This window comes from Neolamprologus multifasciatus, chromosome 5 (assembly GCF_963576455.1).
Source record: "Neolamprologus multifasciatus chromosome 5, fNeoMul1.2, whole genome shotgun sequence".
Classification (NCBI taxonomy): domain Eukaryota; kingdom Metazoa; phylum Chordata; class Actinopteri; order Cichliformes; family Cichlidae; genus Neolamprologus; species Neolamprologus multifasciatus.
The window spans coordinates 32,749,243-32,771,371 of NC_140443.1; the positions used below are offsets into that span (position 1 = coordinate 32,749,243).

The window sequence follows — 22,129 nt, forward strand, 5'->3', positions numbered from 1 at the left end:
CTGGGGCAGACTGACAGAAGCGAGGCTGCCATATCGCGCCATCGGCCCCTCTGGCCATCACCAGTAGGCGGTAGGTGAAGTGTCTTGCCCAAGAACACAACGACCAAGACTGTCCGAGCCGGGGCTTGAACCGACAACCTTCCGATTACAAGATGAACACACAACTCACAATCTCTAAAATGAAATGTTAATTGAAATGTAAATAAAATGTTACCGTATTGTTTCTATATCTGTGGATATATCATTAGTTTTCTTGAAACAGAAGATTTCCATCCATCCACTTCCGCTTATCCTTTTTCAGGGTCGTGGGGGGTGCTGGAGCCTATCCCAGCTGTCATAGGGCGAGAGGCGGGGTACACCCTGGACAGGTCGCCAGTCTGTCACAGGGCTAACACACATGGACAGACAACCATTCGCACTCACATTCACACCTATGGGCAATTTAGATTTTTCAATTAACCTATCCCCACAAAGTGGAGAAGATTTCCATTAAAAAGAAAGTCTCTGATAACAATTTTGAAGCTAGCGCCCAGCCCTACTGCATGTACTGCAAATATAAAACTGATATTTACTTCGATCATGAAGCAGTTGATGTCTGGTTTCTGACAAATACAGCAAAGAGGTGCGTTCTCCCCCTCCATACCAGGGTTCCAGTGTCAGACATTTCACTGTGCTACAACATACAACATACAGCACGGACCACATTAGAAATCATGTATATGTAGATGTACTAATTATACATGGCTGAATGGATGCAATAACAACATGTTACTTAGCTACTGTAGTTATTTGTTTCCAGCTGTGTGCAGTTGCTCAAGTCTTATTGACAGTATACTGCTTCAAACGTCGGTGCTAACATTTTATTCTTTAAATCTGAATATGCTTCTGGACCAAGACTTGTGGCCTGTTGCTCGGTAACTTATTGTCTGACTATATTAACTACAGTTCATAAACATCATTCATTTTCTCCCACTTATTCCATTCAAGGTCTATTCCAGCTGTCATAGGGCAAAAGTACACCCTGGACAGGTCGCCAGTCTGTCGGAGGGTTATTAGAGAGACAACCACGCACACCTATGCCCAACTAACAAAGACGGTGTCTTCCTATCCTACGCAAGGCCACCTGGGTTGGCTGGAGGACTGTTTACTTAGCCTGGCAGGGCGAAGGACACTGTCTCAGCTGGACTCTGGACACACACACACACTGATACACACTCATCCCCCTTTCCAAATGCCTGCGATGCTTGTTCCCTCCCGGTGCAGATGGCGGGTCGACTGGACCAGCGCAGACATGCTGCAGGACCGGATGCGCTGTCCACACCGGCTCTCTCTTACTCTTACCCACCCCTGTTGCTTGTCTTGTGCTTCTATGGTGTATTGACTGTCCTGTGTTTTTTGTGCTGGGGTGTTTTTTTTTTCTGTTCTCAAATTGTTCTCCCATTAGGAGCTCAGTCTGAGTGGAGTTTTTTTTCTCCTCTTCTCACCTCATGTTATGTATTTTCGTTGGTTTTTCCTATCAGCCTACCTCTCTGACATGTCTTCCCAATGTGATGTTTGTGTAAAGCTCGGTCAGAAGGTTCCTTTGTAAGCGCGCATGCGACATTAGTGTGCTGCCTGCTGTAACCCATAATTTCCTTCGGGATTAATAAAGTATTCTGATTCTGATTCAGATACAGCCAAGAGACGCAGAAGGTCCCGGTATGCATCTGGACCGGCGAGGACATCTACGAGCTTCTGTCGCTCCAGAAGCTCCATCTTCAGCCTCTCCGCCATGCAGCCTGAGACAAACACACCCATGAATGTACCCTTAATGTGACCTCCATCATCTGCATGAGAGCTTACTCACCTAAAATTCCAATTTTCATTGGTGTGTGGGTCTTTAATTGTTTCCTCTTCATAGCTGTTAGTTGATGCATATTGTTTGCTCAGCCTTTTCTCTGTTAAGAAAAGAGATTAGGTTGCAAAACTGCCAAAGCTGCCATCGCCTAGCACTAGATTTCAAAACTTTTCATGAGTATGATCTTTGCTCCTACCTTACAGAGCACGTTACCAGAAGAACAACATCTGCCTGCAAGTACACGCACATCTTAAACAAACTGCATTAAAATTACTTCTGCTAGAATCATAAAATAAAAACAGAAGTCAGCTGTCCCTCGCTTAGATGAGCTGTGCGCTGATAGCCCTTCTTCTGCAGTATGGACCAGGCTATCTCTGTGTCATTCACATTCATTTGACATCCATAGGTTTCAAAATAAACTGCAACAATAAGCCAAAGAACCCCTTTAGCATCACCACAAGCATTCAAAGCTAAGTAAACAAATGGCTTTCACCGACCTTTCCTTGAGTTTCCCATCAACAAGCCTTCAGAGAGATAGTCATGATTTTCTGAGGGTTCTTCATCTGCAGCACGGCTGCTGTTAGCTGGAAGCCCTTTAACGAAATCCTGAAAACTTGGACCAGATGATAGCCGACTCTTGAACTTGTCTACAGTCTTCTTCTTTTCTCTCACAGTGTCAACAGCGCTAGCCAGTTTACAACAGTATCTAGCCTGGATGCGGCTGAGAGGTGGCCAGTGTTGGGTTGTGTAAATATGGGTTTTAAAGTCCTGAGGTACTCCATGCTTAGCTAACCACAAGACCAAAGGCTTCGTAATTCCCTATCGGGTGTATCTGGAAATGAGCGACTATGTATTTTAGTTAGCCAAAAGATGTCTTAGTATCAAGAGGAGTCACTCCTTGTTTCAAGTACCTGACGCTAATGAAACCCGGAAAAACGTTTCACTCTTGTGAAGTGTTGCTACATACTAGTAAGTTTGTTTCAAACATAGAGGAAGCTCGAAAAGAGGTAAATAGTTTTTATCTTTAAGTCAATTCAGGCGCTTATCCGGTGTGTTAATAAGGTAATTAAATGTCAGACTACAATCCTCGAGAAGTCCGTAATGTCCGTTAGACAAAAATGTCACTGTACGTCCATCTTCACGGTCCGTCGTCATAATCTCCTTATTCTAAACTATGGTTCCGTATGTGCGACAAAGCTTTGAAGGGAACTTTAACATTTACAGAATCGGGTTATTGATGGTGAGACACGGATTTATGTCGTTAGGTTATTGTCCAAAACTCAGCTGAGGTCGAGATGAGAGTGGCGCATGAAAAAAAAAACGTTAATGGTTTTTGTTTGTTTATTCGTTTGCTTGTTTTATTATTTACATTAATCGAAGTCTTGATCTTATAAAAATATTCAATATTGTTGCATACCGACGTAAAGTATTAATATCAGGCCATGAGAACAAAACATTGTTCATACTTATCATGTAAATATGAAATCCTGCCAAAATAGTTTTAGACAGATGCTTTTAAATAAAGTTTTTGTTTTTTAAAGAAGAAGAACAAACGGTGATGAGAGAAAGCAACTTCTCATATGATTAAGTGAATATGCCCCCAATCCGCATCCCAGACGCACACACACAGACAGAGAGAGAGAGAGAGAGAGAATCATGTGTGATGTAGGCGTGACTGGAGCCACAGGTTCAGTATAAAGTGAGCATGAACTCTGGGATGAGAAACAGTACTGTTCCAGTGTTTTCTTTTGTTCGTTCTTTCCTGGAAGTGAGACATCATGAGAGTGGAAGGTGCGGAATAAAACTGCAGATGCACTCAGGATTCTTACCAAGAAAAAAAAATCAAGGTAACTTAGAAAAAACACTCTGAATTTGATATCCATGTTTGTATAAATGTATTATTTATTCTTAAATTCATGATATTTCCTGTCACGTTATACATCTCTGCCTGCCTCAACTTCAGTTCCTTGTGCAGAGCGATGAGGCTGGTCTGGGAAACTGTGGTTTCAGCGTTTTTTCTAATGTAATTTCTACTCCTGTCATTTGTTCTGGCTATCCACTCTTCTCCAGGACTAGCTGTGATGATGGAGAAAGCTGCACTGCTGCTTTGCTGCCTGATCATGACTTTGTCAGGCTCCCCACTCTACCCATCCATTAGGTAAGTCCTGACAAAATCACTCAAATTCATTAGGTGTTGTTCATTTCCATTTTTACTGAGGTTTAGGCATATTTTGAAAGTTACGTAAACCCTTTGCTTAGTTCAGCCGTTCAGCTTTGGGAATGCCGATCAATGACAGCATTGGATGATTACACAAAGGGAACATTTTTTGTAAACTCATGGCAAATCACACCAATATGCACTATATATGCATCATTTAGCTGAAATGTTTGGAAGCCTTACCAAGTGACATAGAAAAATTTCTTAATATTCAAAATCTGAATTAAACATTAAATATAACATATTTGATCTCTGTCAGGATTAGAAAAATGGTCGTGTCGATGCTCATCTAACAGTTGACTCTTTACATAGCTGTGTCCTCTGTACTTCTGCTAAAAAGGGTCAAGATGTCTGGATTAGTCACCGCGTTACGTTTACGAGGCATCATCGTCACAGTGTCGTGTACCAAAGCTGCAGATGTAATTTTTCACGCGCTAAAGCATTTTGCAGACTGATGATATTTTCTTTTCTTTTAAATCTGTCGTCTTTACAAAGACTCTGCACTACTATGAAATCATCACTCTTGCTAGATAAAGGGCTATGTTTGAATAATGGCATTTAAGATGTTCTGCATTCATATAGTTCATGGGGATGTTTCTCAGGTTCGGCCAGAGGGATACATCTATCCTGATGACATCTTCACTAAAGAATCCAGCAGAGCAACAGGAGGAAGACGCACGTCCTCCCAGGGAGCCAGCAGAGTTGCGGTCCGTATGTTAATATGGTCTGAGTGGCTGATGTAAAATATGGCTCAAAGGCTCAGCTAATGAAACGTCCCAGTCAAAGTGGATCATTTACACAGTTTTTTAATGGGGATTCTTGATTTATTAGAAGGTGCATCATTTTTAAAGATATGTCAAAAAAATACACACAGCTGAATACAATACAAGCAAACATTGGACTACAGATAGTCTATGCTGGACCTAAATCTTTATATTTTGACCTATAGCCTTTTAGATATGGAGCTACATTTTATTAAAATAGTGCATAAAGTTTTGGCATCATTCATTTATGAATTAATTATGAAATGTGGCTAAGATTGATCCACCCATGCTGCAAATATAACATATTTCTAATGTAAGATGGGGAAATATTGTTTTTCTACAATATTATGATTTAATTGCACATTACTTAAAATTTATTGTGCAGTGAACATGCACTTGTCATTACAGTATATTTCTTTGTTTCCTGTAAAAACTTCACTTGTTACTTTCTTATTTTGGTGTACTTACCTTTAAATATTCATAGGTAACCATGACTACATTGTAATTTCAAAGCAAATATGTTGAAATTCCATTTGATTACAGGGTACTTGCACCTTTAGTTGCAGGCCGTATTATAAAGTTTTACTAAATGTGTTTTAATACTTCGAACTTCCTTTGTTCCTTTAGTGTGGATGCATAAAAAGATGTGAGCAAATATGAAATCGACCGCTGGCCAGCTCCCAGATAAATCCTGCCGCTGCACTGCAGTTTATTTTATTTTCTGCTTACACTGACTGAACTGATGCAAACTGTCCACATTTCTGATTCCAGCTTAGGGCGCCACGCTGATGCCATCTTTACAAACAGCTACAGGAAAGTCCTGGGCCAAATCTCTGCCAGAAAGTTCCTTCAGACAATCATGGGCAAACGGCTGGGGTAGGTAACACAAGTGGAATGAAATCGCTCCAATGTGTGTGGGTTACCAGTACAAATAGCCAGTGAAAGAGGAATTATTGTGGGGTTTGTTTGTTTTTTCCCCCACAGGGATGGAAGTGAGAGCTACATGAAACGTCAGTCAGATATCTATGAGGGGACATACAAGGAAGACCTCACAGCCATCCAGAGAAATCAGAGATACAGGGGGGTGCACGGGAATGTCCTGAGACACAGGTACACACGTCTCCAATCGTTAAAAAGCCTAAACATTCAGAATTGGACTTTTCCCACAACTGCAGATTCACTAAACTGAATCTTTTCTCTTTACAGACTGCTGAGTTGAGGAGGAAAGCTTTATCATCACATTTTTTAACCATCTTTTATTTGTTTAAGGGTGTACTTTAAAGAAATGAAATCGTCTTATATATTCACATTAAAAGTTGTGAGGAAATCCTACAGCCTAGCTTATCATTGTGTGTATGTGTGTGTGTGCAAGGGGGCATTGGGTTATTCAAACACCCAAATCAAACTATGTGACCAGATTTCATTTAAAAAAAACCTTTAGTGGCTTTCTGATTGTGTATCTTATGTGAGGATTGTCTCAAGAATGTGTCTTCGGGGCCATGTCTGCATTATAAAAGCCAACTCTGTGTTACAGGTTTCCTGCTATGATTAACAGATGCGGCCTTGATGGCTGTTAAATGGCCGTGCGTGTTGATGTTACTGTACATCTGCACCTTTTCTTTAACATTTCAAGATGTTTCACGAGACAAACGATGTGATATTTAGAAAGCTTGTATGGAAATGAAGTACATATTTGAAGCAATAATACATTTTATGAGTTTAAAAAGAAGTCTTGCTGTAGTCACATGCAACTAGTAGTTTTTGCTGCCTAATGCGGCTCTTCAAACACTGCAGATTAACTGGATGTCATTCTGCTGTGTTCTGTACCTGTTACACTACAGTATGTGCTGGCATTACCATTAGCCTGTAATTGTCTACTGTGGCCATCATGGGCACGCTTTATAGACTACACAACTTCACCGAGTGTGAAACACCTTCAAAGATTCCTCCATAGGTACCACGGAGCACCTTAACTCTGGGAAGGTGAACTGTTTTTATCTTGTGTGAAGACTGATTAAAAAATATCCCTTCAAGGGACACACATGTGTGTACAATAGCGGGGAGTGTAATCACGGTACTGTCTGCACAACTGAGGAACAAACCCCAGCAGGCGGCTGGACTCGTAGCAGCACAGGTGCTGCTTCTAACATTGTCTCAATAACAGCGCTGCTCCATTTAGAACTCTCATTAAGCTCTGCCATTGATCCATAACGCACAAACACCAGTACCCGACATTTGAATCATCCATGAATCGGTTCTATGGATTAATAATCTTCGCAACCTGTCATTTGATCCGACTTTGAATTAATGGGTGTGTTATCCACAACCCAAGTGAGGCCAAGTGACGAGCTTTTGAGGTGATTTCTATGAGTGATTAATGTTTAGGCTAAAAGTTGCTCTCTGTTCCTAATGCTTCCTCCAGCCTGCTCCACTGTGTGCAGGAGAAGAGCCGAACATGTGTGGCTCTTTGTGAACACACTGATGCCTTCTACGTAAAGGACAATAAATCTCCCTCAGGTCATTTTCTCTGCATCAATGATTACAAGACTTACTGGAAACATCACAAAATTGTATTTTTTATTTTTCAGATAACTATAAAATACTTTTAGTGCCACACTGCTGGTTTCATTTTCTTTCAGCTCCTTGCTTAGAGAATTTTTTAAAATACTAATAATTTTATTCTGTGATATATTTTTATCAGACGAAGCATTTTTCACAATAAATTCCTAACTTTTTGAGATAAAAGTATTCATCTTTTATCTTATATAAGCTATAGTAATATGTTATATTCTGACTGCACTACAAAATAGCAAACTCTCCACTTTTTTTTCTGAATTTTTGGGGGCTATGTTTTTATTTTTATACCCACAATCTGCTCATTTGCATTCAGTACATCTAGCCGCCCTCCACTCAGACCTGCAATAAATTCGAGGCTGCTGTGGCTCACGAGAGAGCAGGTCATCTACCAATCAGAGGGTTAGTAGTTCAATCTCTGGCTATTCCAGTTCAAGCACCTTAGAGTCCTTAGGTGAGATACTGAACCCTGAATGGCCTCTGATGCATTCAGTGGAGTGTGTGGGATCACTAAAGGTGTAGCTTTTAAAAGCAGCAGTGTGACTTTGATTAAGAAAGTACTATGGCAGTGCAAGTACATTTATCATTTATCTAATGTGTTTAGGAGACACATTTAGATTGTAGCTGGAAAAAGAAGAATGTTTTTACCCAAGCAAATATCATTTCTTTCTCCCCTACTGTGATGGCAAAACAATATATAAGAGATAAATATATAATCAATTTGACATACACAAAAAACCCACTGAGCTCATATTCTTCTCTATAATAAGAAAAAGAAAGAAACACGTGAGACTTGACCTCCCCAGCACCTTTATTTCCTGTTCTTCTTTACAAAATCATCCTCAAATTGCCCTCTTTTTTTTTAACTTATTAACAGACTTTCTCAGAGACATCGACTCTGTATCAAATAGGAAACAGCCACAGAAATGTTCCATGTGTCAGTATTACTGCCAATATGGTTCATTAACAGTTGAAAAATGTTACGAGGTGAGCTGAGGGACAAAAAAGAGGAATGTACCAACAAAAAAAAAATAAGGAGGGGGGCAACAAAAACAGCTCGCAATAAGAAAACAAATCTCACAGGAAGATGAAGTGCAATGATCAGTAGCTCCACAGTCCTCTGCACTGAGTGTTATTCCAGACTCCCAGAGACGTGGTGATATTTCAATTTCTTCCATTTGGCAACACAGACAAACTGCATGCTCTGAAGTTTTCAACTTTTTGTCCCATTTTCTCTTAAAAAAACAAAACAAACAAAAAACAAAACAAGGTTTTGATGGAAACAACAAAACAATCCTCATCTTCTTTTTTCTTGCCCCTATTTTTTCTGATTTCTGTGGAGAGAAACAAAAACATGCATTAGTTATTACAGACGTGACAATGAATGAATGAATGAATGAATGAGAACCTCTCTGGGTTCTCACTGAGCATCTGATCACTGACAAATCATGGATCATGCATTCTGATGTGCACCCTACCACAAAAACACAGTGTAAGTAGGCAAAAACACAGAGCAACCAAAATCTCTCAAGTCGTGGACGATGCACGGACATGGACACAAAACACATCTCTGAAATGTAATGGTACAATCAGAACCACGAGTGTTAGACAACACAATGGAGGGACTGTCCAAGTGGCTGCATGGCTATGGTTGTAGGGATCGTGGTGGGATGAGTGAAGAGGCAAACCAGAGGGGGGGGGATGGCAGCAAGTACATGTGAACACTTGGAGTTAGAATGAGCACCACACAGCCATGCACGCTGCGAGACATTATGGAAATGCGCAGTGGATGCAGTCTGTGAGGATGCCCTTACTTCAGCCTGGAAGCAGAACCGACTCATTTGTTACAAATGGGGGAGGCTTTATCGAAGGCTTCTATACTTTGCCAATCTACTACTTTGCTCTGCAGCAATCCTGTAAGACACAGCGAGGTGTGGATAGAAGGGTTAAAGAAAAGAAAAGAGAGCTTCACGAGACAAAAACTAGCCTGGAAGAAGGAAAAAAGTCCTCAGTTGGAGAATGACATTGGTGAAATCGTTAATTGAAATCTTCTACGTTGTTAAATGGGCTGTTGTGAGATCAAGAGGTAAAGGCGGACAATTACAAAGCGAGCTCTCGAGTCAGAGACAAATTGCTCACTCTGGCCCTCAAAGAGCTCTACATAATCACGGTGGAGAAATTGCCCCCTGATATCGTCACTGCTTTCACTCCTTTAGATCTTGCTGCTGTTCTTCTCTCCTTGTCCAAGTATGCACAAGCTCTTCTACTGGCAGAGAGCCTGATATTGAAATTAGCCTCTGCAGGCCCACTGAACAGCTACGAATATAGAATAGGCACTTTCCCTCAAGTTTGGAGATAAGAACTACCTAGAGGCCTCACAGCACTGAAGTCCTTGTTATCTGGAAAAGGCCTAGGCTTTCTCTCTACCATTAAGGACTCTCTAGGAGCCATTTGTGCCAGTCGCATTTGGCAGGCGTACCTCTTCACTGCTTTCTGGGCCAGCATGCGGTTTCCGGCGAGGAAAGTTACACCGCCGATGATTGCCAGGTACTTCAGAGTCTGGAACATGTTCAGGTGGGTCCAGTAGACGTACATCAGGCCCAGCATGGCTGAAATGAAACAACCAAATAGATTTGAACATTAATGACCACCCAGCCAAGTTCCCCATCTCCACTCCTTCACACCATATAGAATGCTCCAATGCTAGGATATACTGAGCCGTCGTCCTTTGAATTTGACATATATCTTCATGGTAACAAAAGGAAATAATTATAGAATAAAACCTTTAATATTTTTACTGGAAGTATTACAGTTGAGTACAAACATGTGAATGTTTAACACTGTCTGTAGTAGCCATTGTGCTGTCACATCATTCACTCTAAAACTTACACTATAGCCTACATGTGTTAGTATCATGGATCACATTAGCTGGTTAATTAAGCTTAAGCTTAAATTTCAAAACTTACATTTTAACTACTGATTTTATCTGTTTTGATTTTATAAACTGTTTTGTTTGTTTGTTAATTAGTTTGTTTGTTTGCTTGTTTTAATCAATTTAAATCATGCTTTTTATTTTTTTTGTTTCTAATGTCTCTGTAAAGCACTTTGAATCACCTTGTTGTTGAATTGTGCTATACAAATAAACTTGCCTTGCCTTAATTAATATGCCAACTCAACAAGCATTTAACAAGTGCCTTCTTCCTAATCTCTCATCCTACTCAGCTTACAGAAACCACGCTCTGTCCTGACATCTGCAAACACGTTGCTGATGAGTTTATGGGCTCAGTCACTTGTTACGGGTCATACTAAACGAGTCCAATATTTAAATATTTAAACTTCTAAGAGTCCCTCAGCCTAGAGACTGATTAGTGATCCCCAGGGAGCCGCTGGTCTAAGAAAAACTGAACCCGACCCAGTTAGCAAGTAGTTGTGGCAGGTTGCTGCCAGTCACTAACATGAGATAGGTTTCCTATCCCATTCTGGTTCTAAAAGCACTACCCTCTGCAACTGGTTTCACCCAGCAGTAACCAGCCAACATTTGCTAACTGTTTGGGGAACACACATTTTTCCCTTTATATTCTGGGAAGCAGGAAGAGGCCGCTAAGAAAGCACAAATGTTCCACGAAAATGTTTTAAGTTGCGTTAAAAATGACATTAACATGGGTATATGCTGGATGGCATTACCTTGGCCTCCAGTAACACTGTGAGGAACCTTGGAGTCATTTTTGACCAGGATATGTCCTTCAACGCACATATTAAACAAATATGTAAGACTGCGTTCTTCCATTTGCGCAACATCTCTAAAATTAGAAATATCCTGTCTCAGAGTGACGCTGAAAAACTAGTTCATGCATTTATTACTTCCAGGCTGGACTACTGCAATTCATTATTATCAGGATGTCCAAAAAACTCACTGAAAAGCCTTCAGTTAATCCAAAATGCTGCAGCAAGAGTCCTGACAGGGACTAGAAAGAGAGAGCATATTTCTCCTGTTTTGGCTTCCCTTCATTGGCTTCCTGTTAAATCCAGAATTGAATTCAAAATCCTGCTCCTCACATACAAGGTCTTAAATAATCAGGCCCCATCTTATCTTAATGACCTTGTAGTACCATATCACCCTATTAGAGCACTTCGCTCTCGCTCTGCAGGCCTACTTGTTGTTCCTAGAGTATTTAAAAGTAGAATGGGAGGGAGAGCCTTCAGTTTTCAGGCCCCTCTTCTGTGGAACCAGCTTCCAGTTTGGATTCAGGAGACAGACACTATCTCTACTTTTAAGATTAGGCTTAAAACTTTCCTTTTTGCTAAAGCATATAGTTAGGGCTGGACCAGGTGACCCTGAATCCTCCCTTAGTTATGCTGCAATAGATGTAGGCTGCCAGGGGATTCCCATGATGCATTGAGTTTTTCCTTTCCAGTCACCTTTCTCACTCACTATGTATTAACAGACCTCTCTGTGTTGAATCATATCTGTTATTAATCTCTGTCTCTCTTCCACAGCATGTCTTTTATCCTGTCTTCCTTCTCTCACCCCAACCGGTCGCAGCAGATGGCCGCCCCTCCCTGAGCCTGGTTCTGCTGGAGGTTTCTTCCTGTTAAAAGGGAGTTTTTCCTTCCCACTGTCGCCAAAGTGCTTGCTCATAGGGGGTCATATGATTGTTGGGTTTTTCTCTGTATCTATGAAGCGCCTTGAGGCGACTTTTGTTGTGATTTGGCGCTATATAAATAAAATTGAATTGAAATTGAATTGAATATATATATTTGTAGGTTGTGTATCCTTTGAGGTATTACTGGGGTTATTGAAAATGTGTATATGTGCGTATGTGTATATACGTATGTATGGATAGATAGAAACATATGTATATATATAAATTTAAAAAAAGAATAATAATAAAAAATAAAAAATATAATAAAATACACATGACATATAATGTAATTGCAAGGAGGTATTTCTGTAGTCTATTGATTACTAGATAGTGGAAAAGGGGTGGGATTAAATAAGCTCGTGCTTCTTCCTGCTCCTTTTTGAACATGAAAGTTATTTGTAGTTGTGGTTGCTCGTTTTCTTTTTGTTTTGCTTTGTTTATTTGTCTCTTTTAATTCTATGTTGTTGTACTTTTTTAACATGTTCAAAATAAAGATTCAATCAAAAAAAAATAAAAAATCAATCAAAAATCAACATTAAACTTTTACAGAGCCATGAAAGTTTTGCCGCGTGTGCGCAGAGACATCGGGAGACACGGCACTTCGAAGGAAATGTTTTATGCCTAAAACACAAACCTCCCTTTAAAGAGAGCACCGTGGCAGGTGAAGCGTCAGATCTGTGTGGCGTGACGAGAACACTGAACTCTGTGGTGATAAAAACACACAGAGCTAAGTCCGCTGGAATTCTGCATTGTTTTCCTGTCACAATTGCCTGTCGCACTTTTGTGTCATCATGAAGTGCCCTCGATTTCAGTGGTTTTGACACTTCATGGGAGATGTAGCCCCACCAGATGTTTACTTTGGAGAGCAATTTGCATAACAATAGTGATGATGGAAATGAGCAGAAATTTGCATTTCCTGTCGTCGTGCTTTTCTGGGTTTAAATTTTTGCTTCTTTTGGCTGATAAATTCCGCACATGGAAAACTGACTTAATGTCACAGAGGTGTTTGGGGAATTTCATGAATAATGCATACTTAGAATAATCATTCTGCATAATGTCAGCGCTGTTCTTGCAGCAATTCGCTCATCATGTAGAACAACAGCAGGCAAACAGCAGACAGAGAAGCTGGAAAAAAGTCGAGTCTGTGGCAAAGATTTCATTTCAAACCTGGGGACTAACCTGCGTGTCCCAGATGGAACAGGATGGTGCTCGGAGAGAAGCTGAAGCTGGAGATGTTGGCGCCGAGCTTGACCCACTACAGAGGAGAGAGGGGAATAAAACACAATGTGATTTTTCGTCCTCTGCAAAAGGACAAAAGAGCCAAAAAAAACTGTTTACCACCTAACGCACAATGAACTGATCCACGGCAACAATGACTATTATTCATCACTGAAAATGCCAGGGGAAAAAAATACACTATAGCTTTTGTGATTTCAAATTAAAACAAGTATTATAGTCATAGTGGACTAGAGTCTCATTCACTGTCTGTGAAGGCTTTGTACTGAAGAGCTTTTCAAGAGGGGAAAAAAAGATCACTGCACAGAGCAATAGCACAGCGGACGCGCTATCAGGGAAAGCTTGGACTGATAATGAAATAGGTTTGTTTGGAGGTGTGTCTCTTTAAATAGCAAATTACTTCCATACGTATACGAAACCACAGTTAGATGGAGAGTGGGGAAAAAAAAGAGGAAACATTTTGTACAAACATATTATTATTATTACCAGAATGAGCAGCAGCAGGAAGGGAGACAGGATGAGTGCAGTGAAGGTGTTGGAAACCACTGTGGAGGGCTTCTTCTCAGGTTCCCTGAACAGATGCTGCACAAACATGAGGAGATTGTTAAAATCAAGCTGGTTTCATTCCATCATCAGCCAGTAAATGAGATGTTAAGAGAGCATAACTAGTACCTGAATCTCTGGTTTGGGTACATAAAGAGTCTTAGGTTGAATTGTTGCCGGCGCCTCCTCATCCACGAACTTCAGAATGACGTCGGCCTTTCAAAAGATTAAAAGTGGGTGAGCAGTGTTTACGTCAGCGAGGACTCGCTATCGCCAACAGGCCTCGGACACTCACCACGTTCCACAGGATGGGATTCTCTAAAGTGGCGTCTCCAACGATGAGGTAGAGAGAATAGGTGCCAGAGATGGAGTCGAATTCCGATTTCCGCTCGGCTGTGTCCAACTCAAACTTGTACAGGTTCTTGCTGTCGGGTTCGGCCACAAACACGACCTCCTGGCCAGTTTTCTGATTGTGCAGCCGTACAAAGGTCTGCAACATGGACAAGAAACAGGTTTTTGACATCAAGTGAGGGTTTGAGCTCACCCTCCTGTCATAACCAGTGTGTCTTCTTGCGTTTGACTAGGCCGCATGGTCACAAACGAGACTATAAAAGCAGACGAAGTCAGAAACAAGTGTTCTGTCAGCAGTTTGCTGTAGACATGTGTTCCTGTCACACTCTGATTACACACCTGGTGAGGCGTGAGCTCCACTCCAGTGTTAACGTCAACCAGCTGGAAGGACATGGCAAAGTTCTGGTGGCTGTCTGCTGTGAAGGAGCTCTTAGCTTTGGAAGGATAGTCCACCCTGCATGTGTATTTACAAAAAAGAAAAGACAAAAACAGATGAAAATCATTTAGTATTTTACTTTCCTCTTACGGTGGATCAACAAAAGCTGGCACCACTTTTTAAATTTGATTTCCAACCTGGTGGTCTTTGTGCCGATGCTCTGGTCCTTATCCACCACAGAGAGGTCCATGTTGGTCACAGCCACCTCTGTGGACACCTTCACTTTAAGCTACAGGTGGAGACAGAGTACAAAGTAGAGTCATGACTACAGTAGTCAAAGTGTGTGCACAAACAATGCAATGAGAATTCAGTGGTTCCCCACACAGCCTGCACACGGGCAGGCAGCCCGGGTATATTAAAGCCTGAACAGATTATCCTGGGTGGATGCAAATCACATTCTACACATCTGTGATTGATCTAAACGGAGTGGACAATCCCTTTACTCTTGTTTTGAAAGTTTAATCACTGCTCAAATATCTCCTTAATATGGTTTAATATGCTACTGTGGAAAAACTCAACAGCATTCAGCTGCTTCCCCAGAGAGGATCGCAGAATCCAACTCCACAGTAGCTGGACCAAAGCTTGCATCAGCAGCCCTGGAGGGCCACTCCAACCAAAATGTGTAGCAGATGGAGAGCTGGTCCATACGTGACTACACCGAGACTGCAAAAGAGCAAAATGAGAACTACAAGTGCCAACTTCAAGACGGTGCCATCATCCCTTGGATCAGAGGTTTGCTGGACTGACATATGATTTTACTTTTTTTTTTCCCACAAAGTACATGGCAAATAAAATATTTGCTGATGAGAACCTTATAAACATACTTATTTATTTATTCATTTAAGAAATGATGGATCCCTGTTTTTCCTTCTTCTGCTTTCCTTCTCTAAGCTGCTGGACTTGAATGAACACAAATTTTAAACACTGGTGCAGCAGGTACTTCACACACACACACCAGCACCACGTTAGAGTGGTCTGTCCAACGATTTCTGTAACTGGGTTCACATCCACTTCATGTCGTACTTCGCTCTCTCTTGTGTTCCCTTTTCCATTGGACACAGAGCATTTTACGGCACTTCTCCTGTGAACAACCAGGTGAAATATCCTGACAGTCTCCATGGAGAGACTGTCTGATGACGTGCACCATTGTTCCCACATACTGCACAGTATCCTGTTATACCCCACCCTCCAGCTTTGTCATGTCTCAATATGAATGAACAAGAGCTGCACAAATATGTTCTTCTAATTTTTGTTTTTAACTATGTAGAAAACAAGATCATCTATAACCACATCTCCCTGATCGAGTTTTATTTATTTGGTTTTCAGTTAGATTGTAGCTAAAGTTCAATCTGCTGAAAAAAACAAACATGTTTTTAAGTTAGGGAATACATAAAGATTGTAGAGCACTCTTGTTAATAATTGCAAACTCATTACTGACCAAAACTATTCTGATTTCTGCCATAACTGAACATCAGCAGTGAAAGAAAGCTCCTGAAGCTGTAGAGGACCACCGTTTCCACAAGCCCAACAGCAGGCCTTTTGTCATTAATACAAACAGCCTGCTGGTTAGTGGGATGGGCAGTACACCAGATGTATCAGCATACATGCAGTAATTTCTTTAATTATATGAATATTAAGTCAATAATAAGTCAAATAGCACTCAATAAACCAAAATGCCTATTGTGGAGTTTACAGGAGTAAGAGCTGCATCCACACCAGAGCCCACAGAAAGTGATCGAGTAAAATAATCACTGGGATGCAAAGTTGGCGGAAAGCGAGTACCAATGCGAGTGCAGGATACTGACGATTGAGATATGACCTAGTAGTAAATGCATTAAAGGGTTACCTAGGCAACTGGAGCCTGGAACGTGTGCAAGCGATGAGCTGTCAGCTTCAAAGGGAATCATTTTGTGTGGACACAGTTTAAGAAGTTGAAACTCAAGCTACACTTGTAGTATATTCATTAAAAGGAAAGTTTTCTATGCAGTCTATGCAGCGCTGTTCAAAACTAAGCACACACCAACATTCAACAGCTTGCAGAACCACCTTTAGCAGCACCGTCACTGTTTTGTGTATGACTTTATCCGTCTCTCACATTGTTGTAGAGGAATTTTGACCCCACCCTTCTTTACAAAACTGCTTAAGCTCATTGAGGTTTGACTATATTTGATTAAGGCATTCATTTAAGCACAGCTCTCTTAAGATCAACAGCATATTGATCAGGTTGAGTTCTAGACTTTGGCTGGACCTTTACAACATGTTGATTCTTTTCTCGCGGTATGAAAAAAAAGGGGCAGGGGGGGGAGGCTTGGACACTGCTAGCACGGGGCGCCCACACAAACGCAAAGCAGGAGATGAAGCATCGCTGAATATGTTTCCAAACCAACTTCATTCTAAGCCAAAGACTAGAAAATATGGTGAAGCATATCTTCCCTTTGGTTTCACCTACACAAGTGCCGAGGTCGGTCTCCCTGCAGAATTGTTTTTCCCTGCGTCGGGAGCAGCGCTGGGCTGTTCAAATCACAGACAAACAGTATCCCACATTCTTGATTTTTAGTTCACAAACACTTGTTGTAATGACTAATTACTGCTGACATTTTGGAGATGTTAGCTCTTTATACAGTAAAGTTACAGCGGGATACAAATACTATCAGGGTGATCCTGCCAGGATTTGTCCCCCGGTTCAAACCATGGACAAACAGTATCCCACAGCTGTTTATGTTTTTAAACCCATTTTGCACAGAGAGGCATTTTTTGAAAAATGTATTGATTGTAATTTTGAATGTTATTACACAGGAAAAAAACAACTACACGTAAAATAAACACACCGTGACGCCTCTGCCTTTCTAAATGGAGGGACATTAACTGCGTGTGTATGTAAGCGTGTAAAACCTGAAGATAGTCAGATTAACAGGAACGGTATTTTGTCTCTATCTGCTATTCTGCAATTCATCTCACGTAAACAATAACGTGGCGCACAGCGTGACGTGAAATAAGGCACATACCTTTGACGTTGCGTTACGAACTCTGTATTCCTCGTCCACATGTAAACGCAAAAAAGGAGTTTTATAAAAATCTCAGTTTTTTGATGATTCGAAACGTCGTTTAGGTGTGGACGAAACAGCTGCGTTTTCAAAAATACCCGTGTAGGTGTGGACGTAGCGTAAAAGAGTTAGTAGTTTATTTTATTACTACCTTTAATTTATTGCAGTTTACTTGTATTTGCTTAATTGTTTACTAAATGTTTGGGGTGTGAAATAAACCGCAATGGAGCAAAATATGGGTGTGTGTGGTTGGAGGATGTGTTCGTTCGCGCGCAGGGCGCAAACATTTTTTTTGTAAAGCAAAGGGGGGCCCAGCAAAATAAAGTTTGGGAACCACTGCCCTAACGTAACATAACATGTGACCAACATATTTCACTTTTTTTTTTTTTGACTTTTTCATATTTGCTTGTTGCTTTGCTCTGCAAACACTAACGAGTCACATATTTGCTTCAAAACAGCAGCAATTAAAAGTGACCTTAGGTGCACACTACAGGCCTCAGGCAAATATTTCATATTAGTTAAAGGGGGACTAAGACTACCTTTCTTATTGTTCTGATCGTGTGTCATTACAATGATTTATTTTACATATACCTCTGACAAAAGGGAAAAAGGGGTCACTGTAAACCTAAATAAAGAACCACTGATTGGAAAAATAACAATGACTATTATTATGCATGCCAATTCCAGCTAAATGTAGCAAGAAAAAAAAAAAACTTACCTCGACATGATTGGCAACCAGCCGGCTGTCCCCGGTCACTGCAATGGTGAACTGGTAATATCCGCTGGCTGGCTGGCTGGACATGAAGTTCAGTTCAAAGATGCCGCTGAAAAGGAGAAAATAAGAAGAACTCAGTATAACAGCTGGGGTTGCAGTCACAATTTACTGTAAAATGAAAGTACGTCTGCTTTAATACTGGAGTTTACCCTGTCGTTGGGGATAAATCTCAACTTCTGGGGAACCTGAGAGACGACTGTACAGCTAACATACATCTGGATTCTTATACGTACTCATTAATTGTGAATGGTGCTTGGTTGAGAATGGCAGTCTTTGAGGCCACAGCGTATGCAGATTCCACCACCACGTTGGCTGAGTCTAGTGGTTGAGACATGACATCAGTGACAAGGAGCTGTGAATGAGAAAGAGAGAGAGACAGGGTGATGTGACTGTGAGGTGATTAAAAAACCACACTGAGGGCTGTAGATAGAACACGATCCATCATGTGTACCTGCAGGGTTGGCTGGCTGTGGGAAACAGTAGCTGGGCCCTGGGCAGTGACGACTACCGGTACGTGGAAGCGGTTGCCGGACAGAGCAGCGGCGGCGCTTGCCACGCTGAAAGCCTCAGCCAGAGAGTCCCAGGATTTCTTGCTGAAGATAGAATTCACCAGCTGGATGACCTGATCCTGTGTGAAGAGAACATTTGCCATCAATACCAAGCCAAATCGATATAACTTCAGCTGGTACAGCACCTCACAAACAGATATCAGACCTCTTTGATAGGAGGCTCCATGTCCATGTGATCTGACAGGGAATAAGCAGCGGTCACAAACATGGCGGTTGCTTCGAGTCCCTCTTCAAACTGGAGGTAGAGGCCACCGAGGTCATCCAAGCGAGCTGTCAGATCCTGGAAGGGAAAAGCCATCAGAAGGGGGGTTAGAATTTACCTTAATTTCTGTTGTGTATATTGTTGCAGTGATAGAAACTCTTATTAAACAAAGCCAAGGTCAGCATATGTACAAGTAACACCTCGGAGTCAAAAGTTCAGACTTCAGAGGTTTTTTTACTCCTGACTCCTTACTGTCACTGAGAGAGGATATCACTGACTTGCTCAGCTCATCTGTTGTTCACACCTTGTGATTGTAAAAAGAAGCCAATCAGAAGGAAGCTAAAATGCCTCATTTGAACAAAGAGGCTGTCCCAAGGCCTAGTGCAACACAAATGTGGATCATTTGCAGCTTTACATCGTGCAAAGCAATCCTTCTAGGGTCAAAGAATAAAAATATAAAACCATAAGTAAATACAATAGGGCCCCCTTTTGAAGATATAGGATTTCTTGCTATAAGTCAAACAATAGTGAGACAGCACCATCTGGTGGTAGTTTTAAAGTTCACCTCAATTTCTTCCAGTATTCCTCCGAGCTCTGCCTGCTGGGAAAGCTGGGATGCTGTTTGCAGAGCCATGGTGATGCTGTCCAAAGAGAACACCCATTTATTGTAAAATAAGATGCATAGACTCTCTTTATTTTTATTGTATTTTTTTGGGTAATGACAACTGAAAAGCATCTAACACTTACGCCATAACATTATCCTCTTTGTTGATCCGGGCTGTCAAGGAACCTACAACTTCCTGGGAAGCAAGAGGAAGCCCAAGAGAGCTGAGAGCACTCACAGCCCGATGAATCTGAGTCATGGTCGAATCTTCACTGACTGCAGCCAGGAGGAGGTCGCGGGTTTCGTTGGATACAGGGATCTAAAGAGTTAAAAACAAAAACAATGCACACAAATGTAATTCATACATTTCTGTTACACTTATCTCTAACAGAAAGAAGAGATAACAGACAGAAATATTTTTATACCTCACATCCTGAAATGGCACGACTGATCTCAGCAGCAAAGAAGAGCGAATCAACACTAGTGGAATCAAGCTGAGATTTCACAAACTGGCACACATCCTAAAAACAAATAAACGCAAAACAGCCACATAGTGAAGACCGATGTGAGTCTAGATTCCATATATTACATATGCAAATAATGAAGGGCTGTTTTTCTCACTTCGTGATCGGGAACTGTCGCTCCCAGCTTGGTCAGACCTACAACTGAGTAGTATGCGGACTCCAGGTCAGTGAACTGCTGGCTCAGGAGGTTCTGCAGTCGGGCCACATCAGACAGGGAGAGGTAATGTGACGGTGTGAGCGCCTGAGCTCCGGAAAGAGCCAGGCTGAGAAGGAACAACCCGAACAGCCCTGCGGACACAGCATGGACTAAGTAATCTGACGCCGGCTGCTGCTCGAAAGGTGAATTCATAAACACAAAATTAAATATATAATAAACAGAATAATACATTTTTATAATAGCTTCTCAACATACAATTCATTCATTCATGTAACGCTCGCTCGTGCAGGTCTAGCTACGAGCCAGCTAGCTAACGTCAGTAGGAAACGGCACACTGCGAGCACAGAGCCGTATTTTTCCACCAACGCTAAAACCTGCATTTCAACAATAGCTTACACGACATGAATAAAACCAAAGATGCACATAAATGACATTAAATTCGGCGTTTTGTAAAGGAATCTACTCACTAGACCGGTCCATGTCTTGAGGTCTAATGCAGCGTCACCAAAAGCGACGATTACTTCCGGTGTCTCAGAGCGCGACCTGTCAGTAGGGGGATATCCGGCTGTATTGCACGTATACGTTGCATTTAAAAATAAATGCCCACTAAAATTATTATTTTTATTATTATTATTTTAATATATAAATACTTTGTATACATGTAAGACGCACTGTAAATAAAATACTGGTCTATATTTACATTCTATGACATCGAATGAAAACTGTAGATCATGTTTGCAAATGTCAGCTGTGCCGTCGCCGTAGTGCAACAGGATTCTGGATGCTTTCAGGAAATTTCTAGATTTTTGTATCAGCTACCGATATCACTGTAAAGTAGTATTTGCAAATCGGGCTTGTTTAGTTTTTTAGTTTTTTTTTTTTTTTTCATTTATAAAAACCGCATTTAAATTGTAAGCATTTTACAACTAATTTTAAAAGTACACTAATGTGACCAACTGTGCTCTTTTTTTGCACTTGACTTGTAAAAGCCTATATGACATTTTTAATTTCACCATTCATTAACCGCATAGAGAAGTTTTCATCGTTTAATAATGTTAAAGTTTTCTTGAAGCAAACGGTATTAAAGTTCTTCATGACCGGGCCAAGTGTCCTCTTATGTAGAAATCAAAATATGGTCACCCTAAAGTACACCACGTGAGTCAACTGCCAAAACCTGTTTTTATCGAGGTGGTTTCTTGTGCTGATGGTGAGTACATTAAGTGTACTCCACTTACACTGATACTTTCAATGGAAACAGTTTGTTTTTGAATTTTTCACAGGATTACATAGAGCCTTAGGAAATTGTTCTTTTTCACATTCCTGTGTACTCAGAAATTTAGATCTTGCATTAAGAAAATGGATTAAACAAAATGTGATTGGAAAATTCTGAAAGTTAATATCTTAACGGACACACCAAGAATCCCAGCAAACAAAAATATCTTAAGTTACCTGGACATCTCCAACTCAAGCTAGGAAAGAACTTTAACCTCTAACCTTTAACCTCGCTGAGGCTTCCTGATTGTTGGGTCTTTGCCTTGTAATATAATGTGACCCGATTCAAATGTTGTGAATTGGTGCTATATAAACATATTTGAACAAAATGTTACATAAACTAAAACGGGCTCCAATTATTAGACTACACTTTCAGCACA

At 41.0% G+C, this 22,129-nt stretch overlaps 2 protein-coding genes across 4 annotated transcripts; one reads left to right on the top strand and one right to left on the bottom strand.

Annotated features, from left to right (window-relative positions):
- Positions 1 to 657: 657 nt before the first annotated feature.
- ghrh (growth hormone releasing hormone) lies at positions 658 to 7,382 on the top strand. 2 transcript variants are annotated; one of them, XM_085160271.1, is made up of 6 exons: positions 658 to 3,684; positions 3,908 to 3,995; positions 4,658 to 4,762; positions 5,591 to 5,695; positions 5,804 to 5,929; positions 6,026 to 7,382. In XM_085160271.1, exons 1-6 carry the CDS (start codon positions 3,543 to 3,545, stop codon positions 6,036 to 6,038), a joined length of 579 nt encoding a protein of 192 aa, XP_085016397.1. In that variant the 5' UTR covers positions 658 to 3,542; the 3' UTR covers positions 6,039 to 7,382. The 2 variants fall into 2 exon arrangements, with proteins under 2 accessions (XP_085016397.1, XP_085016396.1); XM_085160270.1 differs by lacking the exon at positions 6,026 to 7,382 and having other exon boundaries at positions 5,804 to 6,010.
- An 804-nt stretch (positions 7,383 to 8,186) lies between these two features.
- On the bottom strand, positions 8,187 to 21,065 carry rpn2 (ribophorin II). Of its 2 annotated transcripts, XM_085160259.1 has the most exons (18): positions 20,945 to 21,065; positions 20,418 to 20,608; positions 20,222 to 20,317; positions 19,940 to 20,115; positions 19,758 to 19,833; positions 19,136 to 19,270; positions 18,873 to 19,049; positions 18,655 to 18,773; positions 18,365 to 18,470; positions 14,740 to 14,831; positions 14,506 to 14,620; positions 14,111 to 14,305; positions 13,945 to 14,031; positions 13,759 to 13,854; positions 13,216 to 13,291; positions 9,873 to 10,002; positions 9,208 to 9,307; positions 8,187 to 8,727 (listed from the first exon to the last, which is right to left on the bottom strand). In XM_085160259.1, exons 1-17 carry the CDS (start codon positions 20,955 to 20,957, stop codon positions 9,256 to 9,258), a joined length of 1,932 nt encoding a protein of 643 aa, XP_085016385.1. In that variant the 5' UTR covers positions 20,958 to 21,065; the 3' UTR covers positions 8,187 to 8,727; positions 9,208 to 9,255. The 2 variants fall into 2 exon arrangements, with proteins under 2 accessions (XP_085016385.1, XP_085016386.1); XM_085160260.1 differs by lacking the exon at positions 9,208 to 9,307.
- Positions 21,066 to 22,129: the final 1,064 nt, after the last annotated feature.

Bases quoted from the DNA above. Each gene is read 5' to 3' on its own strand.
- ghrh (XM_085160270.1), top strand. From the start codon at position 3,543: ATGAACTCTGGGATGAGAAACAGTACTGTTCCAGTGTTTTCTTTTGTT. The intron at 3,685-3,907 runs GTAACTTAGAAA...ACTCTTCTCCAG, and splicing joins ACCAAGAAAAAAAAATCAAG to GACTAGCTGTGATGATGGAG. The intron at 4,763-5,590 runs GTCCGTATGTTA...TTCTGATTCCAG, and splicing joins AGGGAGCCAGCAGAGTTGCG to CTTAGGGCGCCACGCTGATG.
- rpn2 (XM_085160259.1), bottom strand. The intron at 14,306-14,505 runs GTGTGTAATCAG...TCCATGTTGCAG, and splicing joins TGGAGCTCACGCCTCACCAG to ACCTTTGTACGGCTGCACAA. The intron at 10,003-13,215 runs GTTAGTCCCCAG...GTTTCATTTCAG, and splicing joins GTTCCATCTGGGACACGCAG to CCATGCTGGGCCTGATGTAC.